Source organism: Jaculus jaculus, chromosome 8 (assembly GCF_020740685.1).
Source record: "Jaculus jaculus isolate mJacJac1 chromosome 8, mJacJac1.mat.Y.cur, whole genome shotgun sequence".
NCBI lineage: Eukaryota > Metazoa > Chordata > Mammalia > Rodentia > Dipodidae > Jaculus > Jaculus jaculus.
Window position 1 is genome coordinate 2,814,556 of NC_059109.1, and position 14,691 is coordinate 2,829,246.

Sequence of the window (14,691 nt, forward strand, 5' to 3'; positions counted from 1 at the left end):
TTAACCACTGACCCATCTCTCTAGCCCTGAAACGGATGTTTCTAACCCACTGTTCTCTATCATTTGGGGAAGGAGAAAAGCGGCTTGATAAGAGCCTGGGATGGCCCAGGGGCCAGGCACATAGTAGGCTTTCAACAAATGCTTGTGGAATGAATGCGCGCTTTCCCTCTTGCCTAGGGAAGGAGGGGAGAGGCGAGTGAACCCCCACCCTGAACTGCCCCCTGGCAGCCCCGGGGGCTGAGTCCCGCAAGTGGTAGTTTTGCACCTTCAGGATTCCTCTGTGTGACCTCCGGGTCTGGAGCTCCCCAGGGCTTTGATCCCACAAGATCAGGTCTTTCTAACTATTCTTTCTAACTATTCAAACTATAGTTTGTAACTTATTTGATACATGTAAGGCATTTTAGGACAGGAGGCATAGCTCGGTTGGTAGAGAGCTGGCCTCGCAAGGCAGACCCTGGGTTTGACTGGCAGCACCAGGTGAACCTAGTACAGTGGTGCACCTCTGTGATCTCAGAGTTCAAGGCCACCCTGGGCTACATAAGATCCTGTCATAAACAAACAGCAGTTTAATTAGTTACAGCCATTACACAAAGGAAAACTGAAAGTAGAAAAGATATCAGAGCACGTCACAGCATTCTGCTTGTGAAACTATCATTTGCATAGATCTGGATGAAGGTGTGGACAGATCTGATGAAAATGTAAACTTGATGCTATGGTGGGCCCTGGTGAAAGGGGAAATGGAGCTCAAATCCTGGAGGTAGCCAGGCGCGGTGGTGCACTTCTTTAATCCCAGCACTCGGCAGGCAGAGATAGGAGGATCGCTGTGAGTTCGAGGCCTGAGACTACATAGTGAATTCCAGGTCAGCCTGGACTTGAGAGACCCTGCCTCAAAAAACTCCCAAGCCAAACCACATCAAACCCAAGCAATAACAACAACAAAAACAAACAAACAAAAATCTGTTGGTATGGCATCCTTCCCCCATAACTTCTAGGGGGTCTTTGTATGCTTTTTGTTTTGTTTGACAGGTCTTAGGCAGCTCAGGCTGGCCTCCGAGTCCTTAGGTAGCCAAGGCTGACCTTGAACCTCTGATCTTCCTGCCTTCATCTCCTGAGAGCCAGGATTGCAGCCGTGCACCCCCAGCTCCAGGGGTCTTTGTGGAAACCACACCCCCAAGGGCTCTCCTCCAGCAGGTCAGCAGCTGTCCCCCGCCCTCTCCGTCTCCACCCTCCCCGCTTCTCTCGGCTTCCTGCCAGCGTCTCCAGTCCCCTCCTTCCTGGTTCCCAGCGACCAACGCCCCCACTCCCGCCCCTCAGGAAGCGGGGACCGGTAGGAAGGGAGAAAGGTGACCGAATGGAGGTGGCGAGAGGGCACCGTATCTTTAGGCGGTCCAACGAAAGCAAGAGGAAGCAAACAGGCCGGCGCCCTGGGCACGGAACAGAAGTAGGCAGGAGTCCGAGGGCAGGACGGGGTGCGCGGGGCTGGCGGGCGCCGGGCCCCTCCCAGGACCTGCACCCGGACGTGTCGCCGTGGGCGCTCGGGTGCGCTAGGAGCTAGCCAAGGTAATTTTCTCCCCTTCACCCCATCCGTTCTTTTTTCTTCCATTCCACCCCCCTTTTTGAAGGAAAAGACTGAAGGCGCCAAGAATTTTGGAGCCAACTCCTGGAGAGGATCTCTTTGTACACAGGAATGTGGAGGGGGAAAAATAATAATAATATTAAAAAAAAAACCAAACCCAACAAAACAAACCCACCCCATTGCTTCATTTTCCCTCCAAGGCCACAGCACTTTCTATTGTGCAATGAAAAGGCTTTTTCACGTGGAGGGGCAAAAAAATAAAAATAAAAGATGAATCCCGGTTTGTGCGGCTCCGGGAATGCAGCGCGCGGCCAGGCGCGAGACGGCTCTCAGCTGCGCCCGGCGGCGTCGGGGGACTTTCCCCACCTCCACCCCCGGTTCCCCCCCGCGTCCGCGCCGGTGCTCCGCCACGCGGGTCCTCCGGGCGGGCGGGGAGCCGCGGGGAGCGGCGCGATCTCCCGGGATGGTCGGGGACCCCCGACGGCTAGCCGGCCTGCGGAACGCCCCGAGCGGCCCTGGGGAGGGGAGGCCGGGAGTCCCGGGCGCGGGAGGCGGGTGCACGTGGGAGCCGGCGGGGCGGGCCGGGGCGGGCCGGGGCGGGGTCTGCATGTGAGTGTCGGCCCCACACTTCCTGCTCCGAGCTCGCTCGCCGCAGGTACGCGCGGGCAGCCGGGCCGGGCGGGCGGGCGGCGGGCGGCGACCCGGCACCTCCTCCCTCGGACCCGGGCCGCGCTGGGCCCTCTTCCCGTTCCCGGTGGCCGCCAGCCCGCCCGGGCCGTTCCCCGCGCCCCACCTCCACCCCGCGATCGGCGGACTCTGAGGTGGCACCGCGCCCCTCCCTGAGCCGGACGCCACCGTCCCGCCACCCTCCACGCCGTCCCCCGGGCGCCCGGAGCCATGAACGAGATGTCCAGCTTCCTCCACATCGGGGACATCGTCTCCCTGTACGCCGAGGGCTCCGTCAATGGCTTCATCAGCACTTTGGGGTGAGTGCACCGAAGGGCGGGCGGGCCAGGGGTGCCCCGGAGGGCGCGGTGCCCGCAGTCTGTGCGCGCGCGTCCCGCCGCCCCTGCACCGGGCGCTGGCACCGCCCGGCCTCCCGAAGCGCGGGGACGCCCGCCCGCCCGCCGCCCTCGTCGGGAAAGGAAGGGCGAGGTGTGCCCAGGTAGCGCTCGGGGGCCCCGGGGACCGAGTGAGCTGGGTCGGGCCCGCCGAGCCTCCGAGCCCCGGGCGCGCGCCTTTCTGCCCAGGCCCTGCCCGTCCTCTGCAGGTGGTCCCGGGGTCCAGCTCGGACCCGGGAGCTGGGGCCTGCGTGGAGAGGAAGGCCTGGACGTGCTGGGCTGAGCTTGGAGGGTGTGAGCCTAGAGCCCCCGAACCCACTAGTGTCCCATTCGGGGACGCTTTTGAGATGTCGCACGTTCTCTAAGCTGCCATCTCCCCTTGCGTCCCGTCCCTCCCTCTTCGGTAGCAATGTCTTCTCTACCCTCCCTTCCCCGTCGGCCCAGGTCCTAGCCAGCTGCCCCTCTTCTCCCCGCCCCTGTCAATTTCCTGTGCTGTTCTGCTGGCGCCCTTGGGTCCCTGGTCCCAAGTTCTCCAGAGCTCTTTGCAAACATTAATTAATTCTGCCTGCCACCCCCCAGGGTCTGGGCTGGGTGTGCAGGTGATGGAACCCCGGCTCTGGTGTGGGCCGGGCCTGAAGCCGGCTGAGAGCAGCGGTGGGTTTATCTCCCCGAGAACCCTTGGGGGCCTTGCTGCCGAGCCCCAAGGCCAGGCCTGCCCCTTCTGCCCCATTTTCTGGGGACCTGTGTTCTGTGGTCTCATGCTTCCAGCTGCCCAGCTCAGATGCCCCTTGCTTGTGGGTTCTGAAAGCCTCTAGGGACACTTAGAGCCCAGGGCTGGCTCTGGCTTGGGCCTGGCTGCCCTGAGCCTGGGAGGTGGGAGACCTCGGGCTCTGCGTGCCTCGGGAACCCGCGGAGGCTCTGCCAGAGCGGGACTGGGAATTCCAGCACATCCTGCTTAGGCTCAGAGTCCCCCCAGCTCTCCCACACACCTCCCAGACAGATGTGGACTCCCGCACACCTCCCCCTCTGGGTTCCCGTCAGAGGCTCCCCAGAGAAGAGCGCCGCAGCTACTCTGGGCCAGCGTCTGTTGTAGGCCTCCCCTGGGAGCCGGCCCAGGCCCTGTGCAGGAGGACCGCGCCACCTCAGGTGTTGCCGAGGGGAAGAGAGCTCCAGGCTGGGTGGGGGCGGGGGGGGGGGGCCCTAGCTGGAAGGCTCCCCCACAGCCATTTCTTTTTATTTAATTTTATTCATTAATTAATTAATTTTGGTTTTTCGAAGTAGGGTCTCACTCTAGTCCAGGCTGACCTGGAATTAAGTTTGTAGTCTCAGGGTGGCCTTGAACTCATGGTGATCCTCCTACCTCTGCCTCCCGAGTGCTGGGATCAAAGGCATGCACCACCACACCTGGCTTCCTTTTATTTTTTAAATCTATCTTAAAATATGTTATTTATTTGAGAGAAAGAGGCAGATATATAGAGAAAATAGGTGCTCCAGGACCTCTAGCTTCTGTAAATGCATGCACCTGCTTTATATGGGTACTGGGGAATCCAACCTGGGTCCTTTGGCTTTGCTGGCAAGCACCTTAATCACTAAGTCATCTCTCCAGCCCCATTTCTTTCTTTCTTTTTTAAAAATGAGAGTGAGAGAGAAAGAATGAGTGAGGGTCTCCTACCAATGCAAATAAACTCATGATACGTGCATTACCTTTTGCATATGGCTTTCATGGGTGCTGGGGAATTGAACCCAGGCCATTAGACTTTACAAGCAAGTGCCTTTAACCTCTGGGCCATCTCTGCAGCCCCGGAAAGAGACATTTCTTCTGTTGCTGTTTGCCTGGCTCACTGGGCGCATAGTGGTTGTTTGAAGCCCACATGAAGCTTGACAAAGGCAAGGAAAGAGGCCTTTTGCCTTTCCCCTCCCTCAGGCATCTTGTCCCCTCATTTGGGAGTCCCTCTACCTACCCTTCCTGCCCCAGGAGCTGCTGGATCCAGCCCACCTTGACCCTGAAGCAGGCCTTTGAGACTTCTGAGAGCCTTTTGTCCCAGGAAGCCCCTTCCCCCCGCAGCCCCTCTCCCAAGCACGGGTGGATAGCCAGCCACCCTGTCCGCCTGGCACTCCAGAGTGTGCAGGCCCCAGCCTAATCTTTCTGGGCTTGCCTCACCTGCCTCCCTGCTGGATACCTGAGGCTCCGAAGCAGTTTCTGGAGCCCCTCCCCTCCCCTCCCCTCTTTACCTTTGCTCCTTGGGGCTCCCGCCCATCTGAGTAAATCTGTCCCACCCTCCACGACCAAGTGCAAAGTGGCCTGTTCGGAAAGAGTGGCCCCTGTTGCACAGCAGTGAGCGCCTGCCTTTTCTGTGGTGCTTTCAAGCGGCTCTGTGCTGCTTATGAGGCCCCGGCCAGAGGTTCCCCCCACAGACCATCTAGTGGTGGTGGTGAAGAGGGGAGCGGGGCTTTGGGGCCTTCTGCCCGAGGGGGTGAGGAATGACTGCCAAGTGCTGCGACTGGCTGAGCTAAGGTGTAGGCTTCTGTGCTGAGGCTTCGGTGTCTCCGAAACTTGGGGTCCTGCGGAGTGTGCGCTGCAGTTCCCAGGGAGGGAAGCAGGACCAGGAACTCAAGGCCAGCTTCAGCTGCATAGTGAGGTCTGGGCCAGCGTGAGCCACGAGCCACGTGAGATCCTATCATGAAACAAAACAAAAGGGGCTGGGGGAGATGTTTCGGCAGGGCCCTTGGGGCTTGGGTTCGGTTCCTGAGCCACCTTCATGAAGCTGGAAAAGGCTGGGGGTGGGGTGGGGGGAGGTGAAGTTGTTTGCTGTAGCAAGAGACCCTGGTGCGACCCTCTTGCTGCGTACCGCCATGTAAACAAATAAGCAGAAACCTAAAAACCCCGACGCAAACTTGGTGGAAACGCGAAATCTCAGAGACTCCATACTTAGCCCTACTGAGTGACAGCCTGCATGATTCCTGGGGAATTGGTGGGTTAAAGGGTGAGAAGCCCGCTCTCAGCGATTCTCCACCCTTAAGTCAGGTCCCACACATGGGCTAGGGTTGATGGTACCCACGGTCTTGAATTCTGGGGGTTGTTGTATGTGAGCTTCCGGGCTGGCACAGTGCCCAGTGCCTGGTGCCCAGTTAGAGCTGATGAAGTGAATTTGTTGAGGATGGGCAGCCTCTGTGGGCAGAGGGGCCAGGTCGGTTGGGAGATGGAAAGGGTTCTCTGTTGGGGTGGGGGGGAAGGTTGTGTGTCTTCAGCAGACAGCCAGTGAGAGCCTCCCTGAAAGTGGGAGCGCTGTGAGGACTGGGCTGCCTGTGGACCAGGATGCCAGACAGGCCCGGGGAGAGGGATTCGCTTCGGGTTGAGACCTGGGAAAGCAGGAGAGTGTGGTCAGGGCTGGCCTTGCCCCCCACCCGGATGGAGGCCAGGGCTGGAGTTGCTTGTCAGAACCTACAAGAGGCGCAGGGTTTGATATGGCTGTGGGCCAGGGCCTAGGGAGAGTTGGTCACAGGAACACAGGGCTCTTTTGAGTTCTCAGGAAGGGTGATCACAGATCCCCAGGGAGTGAACCGGGCTTGAATTGTCAGGGAATCTTCCCAGCCTTTGTCAGGTAGTCTTTTGCCACCCACAGTGAGCCCCACAGTGCCACTTGGGGACTCTTACTGGGTCTGGGCCATGTTACTGTGGTGTTGGGGATCAGCATGTGGAGTCAGAAGGGGCCCCTGCTTCCTCCCATGGGGCTCCCTGTCTCCCTTTTGGCCTGACCTGATATAGACTGGGAAGGAGGGCATTGGAGATCAGACTGCGGCGTGGAGAGAATCATGGGTAAGGGTGCTTGGGGCCGGGATTCCTCAGGGACAGCACCCTCAGGAAGGGTGTCTTGTATTCTGTCACTAACTGCGGATGGTGTGGCAGCCCCGTCCTCGTAGAGTGTTCTTCTGTCACCCTGCACTCTCATTCTCTCTGTGCTGGGGATCGAACCCAGGGCCCTGTGCATGCTAGCCATGCACTCTACTACTGAGCTCCACCCCCGGCTTACCCTGCATATGTTATATCTAAGCTCAGGCTGTACCTGAGATAGGTGTTTCCTGGACATCTTAAAAAAAAAAATTCCAGCTCCCAGCTGCCCTGATAGCACTGTCATCCCAGCTACATGGGAGGTGGAGAGAGGAGGATACGAGTTCAAGGCCAGCCTGGATAACTTAGTGAGACCCTGTCTCAAAATAAAAAGTGAGGACTGGAGAGAAGGTTGGCAGTTAAGGCGCTTGCCTGCAAAGCTTAACAACTCAGGTTCGATTGTCCAGTACCCATGGAAAACCAGGTGCGCCAAGTGATCCATGTATGTGGAGTCTGTTTGCAGAGGCTGGGGGCCCTGGCACACCCATCTTCTCTATCTCTCTTCTATCTCTGTCTACTTGCAAATAAACAAGGTGCTTTGAAAATAAAAAGTGAAAGTAGGGCGGGAGATGTGTCTCAGAGCTTGCTTAGCACAGTGGTCTGAGTTCACCCCAAGCCCCGTGCCAGATGGACCGTTTTACCATTTCTAGGGGTGGGACGGACTCTTTAATGCGCCCCAGATGATTTTTTTCTGGAGTGTGTGTGTGTGTGTGAGAGAGAGAGAGAGAGAGAGAGAGTACCAGAGCACACGAGCCATGACCTGCACACAGAGGTCAGAGGACAGCTGTAGTGTTGGCCTCTTGTTTCGCCTCGTTTGAGGCAAGTTTTCTCCTTGCCCACCTCGGTTTGCCAGGCTGGCTGGGCCTTGAGCTTGCTGGGGCATGCTGGGGTTGCAGAAGCCCGCCCCTGCTTCGGCTTTTGGGTGGGTTCTGGGAATCTGAACTTAGGTTGCCATGAAAAGGCAAGTGAGTGCTTTATCCTCGTAACCATCCTGCCATACCCGAGTTTTTAAAAAATTAAAAATCATTTTATTTTATTTTTGGTTTTTCAAGGTAGGGTCTCACTCTAGTCCAGGCTGACCTGGATTCATTATGTAGTTTCAGGGTAGCCTTGAATTTATGGTGATCCACCTACCTTAGTCTCTGAGTGCTGGGGTTAAAGGTGTGCACCACCACCATGCCCAACTCCTGTTTTTTGTTTATTTGTTTTTCAAGGCAGGGTCTTGCTCTATCCCAGGCTAACCTGGAATTCACCTGGTAGTCTCAGGGTGGCCTTGAACTCATGCAATCCTCCTACCTCTGCCTCCAGAGTGCTGGGATTAAAGGCATGTGTGGCCATGCCCAGCTGTTTTTTTTTTTTTAAATTGACTTATTTTACTTGTTTTTGTTTTAGAAGCCTTTTTTGGGGGTCTAATGCTGTACCACTAGGGAGTTAGTGCTCAGGAGAGAAGTCTCCTGGACTAACCTTTTTGATCTGAGGCAGACCTCTTGACTCAGCTTCCTATCTACTGGGATTACAGGGACTGTTGGGATCACGGGAGTACTGAATCACAGGAGTACTGAATCACAAGGAATATTGGGATCACAGGAGTACTGGGATCACGGGAGTACTGGATCACAGAGAGTATTGGGATCACAGGAGTACTGGATCCCAGGGAATATTGAGATCTCAGGAGTACTGGATCCCAGGGAGTATTGGGGTCACAAGAAGTACTGGGATTACAGAGTACAGGATCATGGGAGTACTGGGATTACAGGGACTATTGGGATCACAGGGAGTACTGGATCACAGGGAATATTGGGATCACAGGAGTACCAGGATCACAAGAGTGCCTGTCTGGCTTCCCCAAGTGATTCAATATGATCCTGGGGATTGGATCCTTGAACAGGCTGTGAGGAAGTCACCTGCCCCTGGGCTCAGAGCTGTCTTGATGCCCTCATGGGCATTATTAAGTCATCCAGCAAGCTGTGCCGAGCACCCACTCTGTGCACAGGAGCGGGCAAGGTGATTCACTGGGGCACTCGGAGCCTTTGAGACACATGTGGTTCCCAGAGGAGGGACTGTCCCTCCCAAACTGCCTGAATTCCCCGGGCAGACTTCAGACCTGCCCTGGCTTTCATTTAATCGTGATTTCACTGGAACAAGATGTTAGACTTCTGTTCTTCTGTAGCCCAGGGCAGGGGCTCAGCCTCAGCTAGTCCCAATCCATGCAACCCAGTTTTTGAAAACATGTGTGTGGCTCTTTTCTTTTTCTTTGGTTAAAAAATAATGAGAGCTGCCCAGTGTGATGGTGCACACTTTCTTAAAAATATTTTATTTTTATTTATTTATTTATTATTTGACAGAGAAAGGCGGTGGGGGGGGGGGAGAGAATGAGAAAGGTGCACCAGGGCTTCCAGTCATTGCAAATAAACTCCAGATACTTGCATTCCCTTTTGTATCTGGCTAGCGTGGGTGTCCTGGAGAATTGAACCTGGGTCCTTTGGCTTTGCAGGCAAATGATTTAAGTGCTAAGCCATCCCTCCAGCCTGATGGTGCGCACTTTTAATCCCAGCACTCAGGAGGCAGAAGTAGGAGGATCATTGAGTTCGAGGCCACCCTGAGACTACATAGTGAATTCTAGGTCAGCCTGTGCCAGAGTGAGACCCTACCTTGAAAAAAAAACAAAAGAAAGAAAGAAAGAGGGCTGAAGAGATGGCTCAATGGTTAAGGGCCCTGTCTACAAAATCTGATGGCCTGGGTTTGATTCTCCAGTGCCTACATAAAGCCACTACAGGGTGGCGCATGCATCTGGACTTTGTCGCCATGGCTAGAGTCCCTCAAGTGCCCACATTTGTGCTCTCTCCCCTTACAAGTAAATAAAAAATTAAAAAAAGAAAGCAATTTTCTTTTTAAAAATATTATTTATTTATTTGACAGAGAGAAAGAGGCAGATAGAGAGAGACAGAGACAGAGAATGGGTGTGCCAGGGCCTCCAGCCACTGCAAACAAACTCCATATGCATGCACCACCTTGTGCATCTGGCTTACGTGGGTCCTGGGGAATCGAACCTGGGTCCTTTGGCTTTGTAGGCAAATGCCTTAACCATAAAACTATCCCTCTAGCCTGAAAGCAGTATTCTTAAAAAAAAAAAAAGCATATTTCTTGGAGAAAACTTGACTTAACTGCAGTGTGGGCTGTGGATGTAGCTCAGTTTCTAGGATGCTTTCCTGGCGTGCAGGAAGCCCCGGTTTCACTCCTTGGCACTTCATAAAATAGGGTTTGGTGGTGTACACTTGTAACCCCAGCACCTAGGAGTTAAAGGCTGGAGGATCAGGAGTTCAAGGCCAGCCTGGGTGACACGAGACCCTGTTTCAAGAAATAAAAAGAATTCAGGGGCTGAAGGGATTACTTAGTGGCTAAGGTGCTTGCCTTCAAAGCCCAATGACCCAGGTTCAATTCCCCAGACCCATGTTAGCCAGATACACAAGGGGAAGCAAGCGTCTGGAGTTTGTTTTCAGTGGCTGAAGGCCCTAGCACACTCATTCTCTCTCTATCTGTTCCCCCTAACATAAATTAAGAAATACTAAAAGAAAAAGAATTTGGCCAGGTATGGTAGCATACACACCTTTAATCTCAGCACTGGGGAGGCAGAGGTAAGAGGATCGCTGTTGAGTTCGAGGCCAGTCTGGGACTATCCAGGTCAGCCTGGGCTAGAACAAGACCGTACATACCTCAAAAAACAAATACCCAAAGAAGAAAGAAAAAGAGTTATCTGAAGTGTCACTGTGATGCGGATTAATATCCTCTGTCGATCCTTTAGCCTGTCATATACACAAACATTTGCAAACAAATGAAGCTGTTTCTATGGCTTTGCATTCTGTCTTTTGGTGGGTACCATCATCTGGTCGTGGTGGCACAGCATCCCCTGGCACGGGGCTCTGTAACTTACACAAACCACTCCGGTACTTGCTGCTCCGGCCGGCTGCAAGCCTTTGCTGTCGCAGGCAGTTTGTTGTGAACATCCTGGTCCTCACGTGTCTGCACACCTGTTTGGTCATCTCTGGATGGGGAGCCAGCAGGGAAGCCACTTTCTGCCCGCAGGCTGTCTGGCTTCTTGCTGTGGCTTTGTCTGGTGGTGGACGGAGTCAAGCAGAGCTCTGCTCTGGTTCTGCAGAGGGTCTGACTCACTTCATGTCATACGTTTTGAATGCTGTGCTGGGTGCTGGGGAGTGAGGCAGCCTACGCCCTTCCAGCTGGGCGGGATGGAGGTCCCATGCAGCCCCCCACCCCGGTGTGATGCTCCCCGTGGAGTGGAGAGGGGCTGTGTAGGGACCCACCAATCGCAAATCGAAGTAGCCCCATCCCCCACTTAACGATTCCAGGGTCTCAGGCCGAATCCAGCAACTTGGCCTTGGAGAATTCTGTCGCAGTCACTTGCCGCTCTGCCCCACATTCCTGACCCCACGGTCCACTCCCTGGCTTGGCCCGTGGGGCGGTGGCTTGGGTTGGGGGTGGGGAGACACGCTGGATTGTTGGGTGAGGACACATTAGCTTTCTGCTGTCAGCTTGGGGGCAGGCTCTGGGTTTCGATGATCCTGTACACACAGCTGGAGTCCTTGCCCGTCCACCGCCAGCCAGGCTCTCCTCTGCACCGTGTGGGCAGCTGCAGCCCCTCCCTGGAGTGGGGGCTGGGAGGGAGGACAGGCAGGGAAGCCTGAGGGAGGGAGGAGAGCAAAACCCAAATCACTGGGATCTCAGGCCCGTGAGTGTGAACACTGACACCCCTGAGTGTTTCTTGCTGGCCAGGCCCAAGGGCCAGGGATGCTCAGCGTTGGTGCACGTTGGTCGCAGTTTCCCACCACCAGGACCCCTGGCGTCAGGAGCCGGGGTTTACGTGACAGGGTCTAAGGAGGGGAGGTGGAGGGCAGAGTTGGTGGGAGGCAGAAGTAAGGCTGGCTGTTTGCGTCCCTTGAGCCTGGCGAGAGGCCAGTGGCACCTTGTAGCATCTCGGAGAGGCTTTTCTTGGGAAGATGGGCATGCAGGATTTGCCAAAGTGGGGGCTTTGGGCCCCTGGCACGCATGTGCTGTTTTGGCTGACAGGTGGGCAGAGTGCGAAGGGAAGGGGCCAGGAACACCAATCTCGGCCCGGTGCAGGTGCTGGGGCAGCCGCCCCGCGTATTTGATTAGCAAATCCCTCATCTCCCCAGCAGCTGGCGGGCGGCCCCGCCTCCTGCCGTACAGCCAGTGTTGTCCGTCCGTCTGGCAGGAATCCCGGGGTGATGTGGGTCAGTCTGACTCACGCATGGTGACAGTGCCTCCATGATGAGGACGGTCGTAGCTGGATTCTGCAGATCATTCAGTGACAGTGGCCGCTGAAGGGAAGAACGAGGAAGAAAAGAAAGAGGGGCCGGGGAGACGGCTCAGCTAGTGAGAACACGTGCTTTGTAGGCAGAGGGGCTTGGGAGGGCCTGATTTCACCCCTTAGCATCCACATAAAAAGCTGGGTGTCTCACTGTAGCCCAGGCTGACCTGGAATTCACTTGGTAGTCTCAGGGTGGCTTTGAACTCATGGTGATCCTCCTATGTCTGCCTTGAATACCCCTCCCCCCACAAAAAATCCAAAAACCATCTGGCTGTGGCTATATGCACATGTGTAACCCCGGGCCTCTGAGGAGCAGAAACAGAATCGCTGAAGCTCGCTGGTCATCTAATCTGCCCCAAATAAGTGGCAGTTTGGTCTGGGGAGGTGGCTCAGCAGTTACGGTGCTCATGTGCAAGGCTGGGTTTCATTCCCCGGGACCCACGTAAAGCCAGATGCACGAAGCGGCACAGGCATCTGGAGTTCATCTGCAGTGGCTGGAGGCCCTGGTGCGCCCATTCTGTCTCTGCTTGTAAATAATTAATTTTTTTTTAAATGGCAGCATGAGGTTCATTCAGTGAGAGACTGTCTCAAGAAAACGTTGAGTGGTGGAGGAGGACGCTGGACCACCTTCTCCCCTGTGCACACCTGTGCCCGTGGCACCAGTGCATCTGCACACGCAGGAGCATATCCTGTACACACGCACACACACGCACACGCACACACAGAGCCCTCCCCCAAGGGAAAAGAATATTTCCTTTTGAGAACCATTTCAAACATCCACCTGAGCCAGGTGTGTGGCTCACCCTTGTCATCTCAGCACTTGGGAGGCTGAGGCATGGGATTGCTGTTTGAGACCAGCCTGAGTTACACAGTAAAGTCCTATCTCAGAAACAACCGAGATGGAGGTGGTGGCGCACGAAAGCACGTGTTCTCACTAGCTGAACCATCTCCCCGGCCCCTCTTTCTTTTCTTCTTCATCCTTTCCTTGGAATATAAGCCTCAAGTGCTGGTGAGGGCTCCAGGGCACGGTGCAGCGGCCACTGTCACTGAATGATCTGCAGAATCCAGCTACGACCGTCCTCATCACGGAGGCACTGTCACCACACGTGAGCCCCAGCACTTGGGAGGCCATGAGTTTAAGGGCAGCCTGGAACTACAGAGTGAATTCCAGGTCAGCGTGGGCTAGAGTGAGACCCTACCTTGAAAAACAAAACAAAACAAACAAAAAAACAGGGGCTTGAGAGATGGTTAAGCAGTCAAGGCATTTGCCTGCAAAACCTAGTGACCTGGGTTTGATTCCCAGTACCCTATAAGTCAGATGCACAAAGTGGTGCATACATCTGGAGTTCATTTGTAATATCTAAATGCCCTGGTGCACCCATACTCACTCTCTTTCTCTCTGCTTGCAAAAAAATATAGTATTAAAACAAATGAACAGCCAGTATGGTGTGTACACCTTTAATCCCAGCACTTGGGAGGCAGAGGTAGGAGGATCACCGAGAGATCTAGGCCAGCCTGAAACTACAGAGTGACTTCCAGGTCAGCCTGGGCTAGAGTGAGACCCTACCTTGAAAAAAAAGCCAGGTGTGGTGGCGCATGTCTTTAATCCCAGGCAGAGATAGGAGGATCGTCAAGAGTTTGAGGCTATCCTAAGACTAATTCCAGGTCAGCCTGAGCTAGAGTGAGACCCTACCTCGAAAAACCCAAAAAAAAAAAAAAAAAAAAAAAAAACCAACCAAACAAACAAAAAAACACCCAAAACCCATATATATATATATATATATATATATATATATATATATATATATATATATATAAAATAAAACAAATGAACCAAAGTCCCCCAAAACAAACAACAAACACAAAAACAAACAGGTGTTTTGCTTACTACCTAGACTTAACTGTTCATGATTCTCCTTACTTGTGATATCTAAACTTGTTTACAGATGCATTTTATGGGAAATTATATGCAGTTCCTCTTTCCACCCCCAAATACTTCTTTGTATCTCCCCAAGAAATGAGGACACGCTCCCAGGAAGCCTCGGTGGTGGGGGTGCGTCCAGAGTCCTTCCCCTAGTGTCAGCCACTGAGCCTAGTCCCATTGCCTCGGTGTGCCTTGGACCAGGACCACCGGTTTCTTTCACTCGACCCTGTCAAGGGCCATGTGTCACGTTTGGTCCTTGTACCTCTGGAGCCCTTTATCTAACGCTGAAGCGGGGCCTGTCCCCACCACCTGCTCTCCCACCATGATGCCCAGTTCCTGGCAGACAGGGTCAGGCCTGGGCCACATGCCCCTAGCTTCCCAGAGATTTCTGGAGGGGACGGGCTGTGGAGGGGGTTTTGCAGGGTCCTTCCAGGATTTATTGGGCTGCGTGCTGCTGTGGTGGTGGACACGCGGCCGGTGCACTGCCCACTTCCCTCTAGCCCCTCTTCCTCCTCATCCACTCTGATCGCATTGACCCTCCCGTTGCCTTTCCCATGGTGTCCGCCATGGGTTCTGGGTTACAGCCTTTCTCCCTCATTCCAGTATCTTGGGGGTGCAGGCCCCTTGGGCAGTTTAGGGGCAGCATCCTCTCACACCCTTCTAGAGAAAGCCTCCAACCAGCTCCTCCCTTAGGGTCCAGGATGGGCAGCCCTGGGTGTCTCCTCTGAGGATCTTCCCTTCCCCTGTGCCCCCCATGCCCCCCATGCCCCTCCAGCCCGCACAGTGCAGGCTCCCATGGTCTTGCGCTTAGGGGCTTTGGGGGCTCGCGAATGGCTGCCGTCCCCGAGCTGGGGTCAGGGGGCATTGATGCCCAAGCGTGGAGCATAGTATGGCCCC

At 54.9% G+C, this 14,691-nt stretch overlaps 1 protein-coding gene across 1 annotated transcript in view; it reads left to right on the plus strand.

Moving 5' to 3' along the window:
* The first annotated feature begins 2,398 nt into the window (after positions 1-2,398).
* Itpr3 (inositol 1,4,5-trisphosphate receptor type 3) overlaps positions 2,399-14,691 on the plus strand; it is a 73,848-nt gene continuing 61,555 nt past the window's right edge. Inside the window, exon 1 of the mRNA XM_045157579.1 lies at positions 2,399-2,562. Within this exon, the coding sequence (XP_045013514.1) occupies positions 2,474-2,562 (89 nt within the window). The 5' untranslated portion in view covers positions 2,399-2,473. The remainder of the gene's footprint in view (positions 2,563-14,691) is intronic.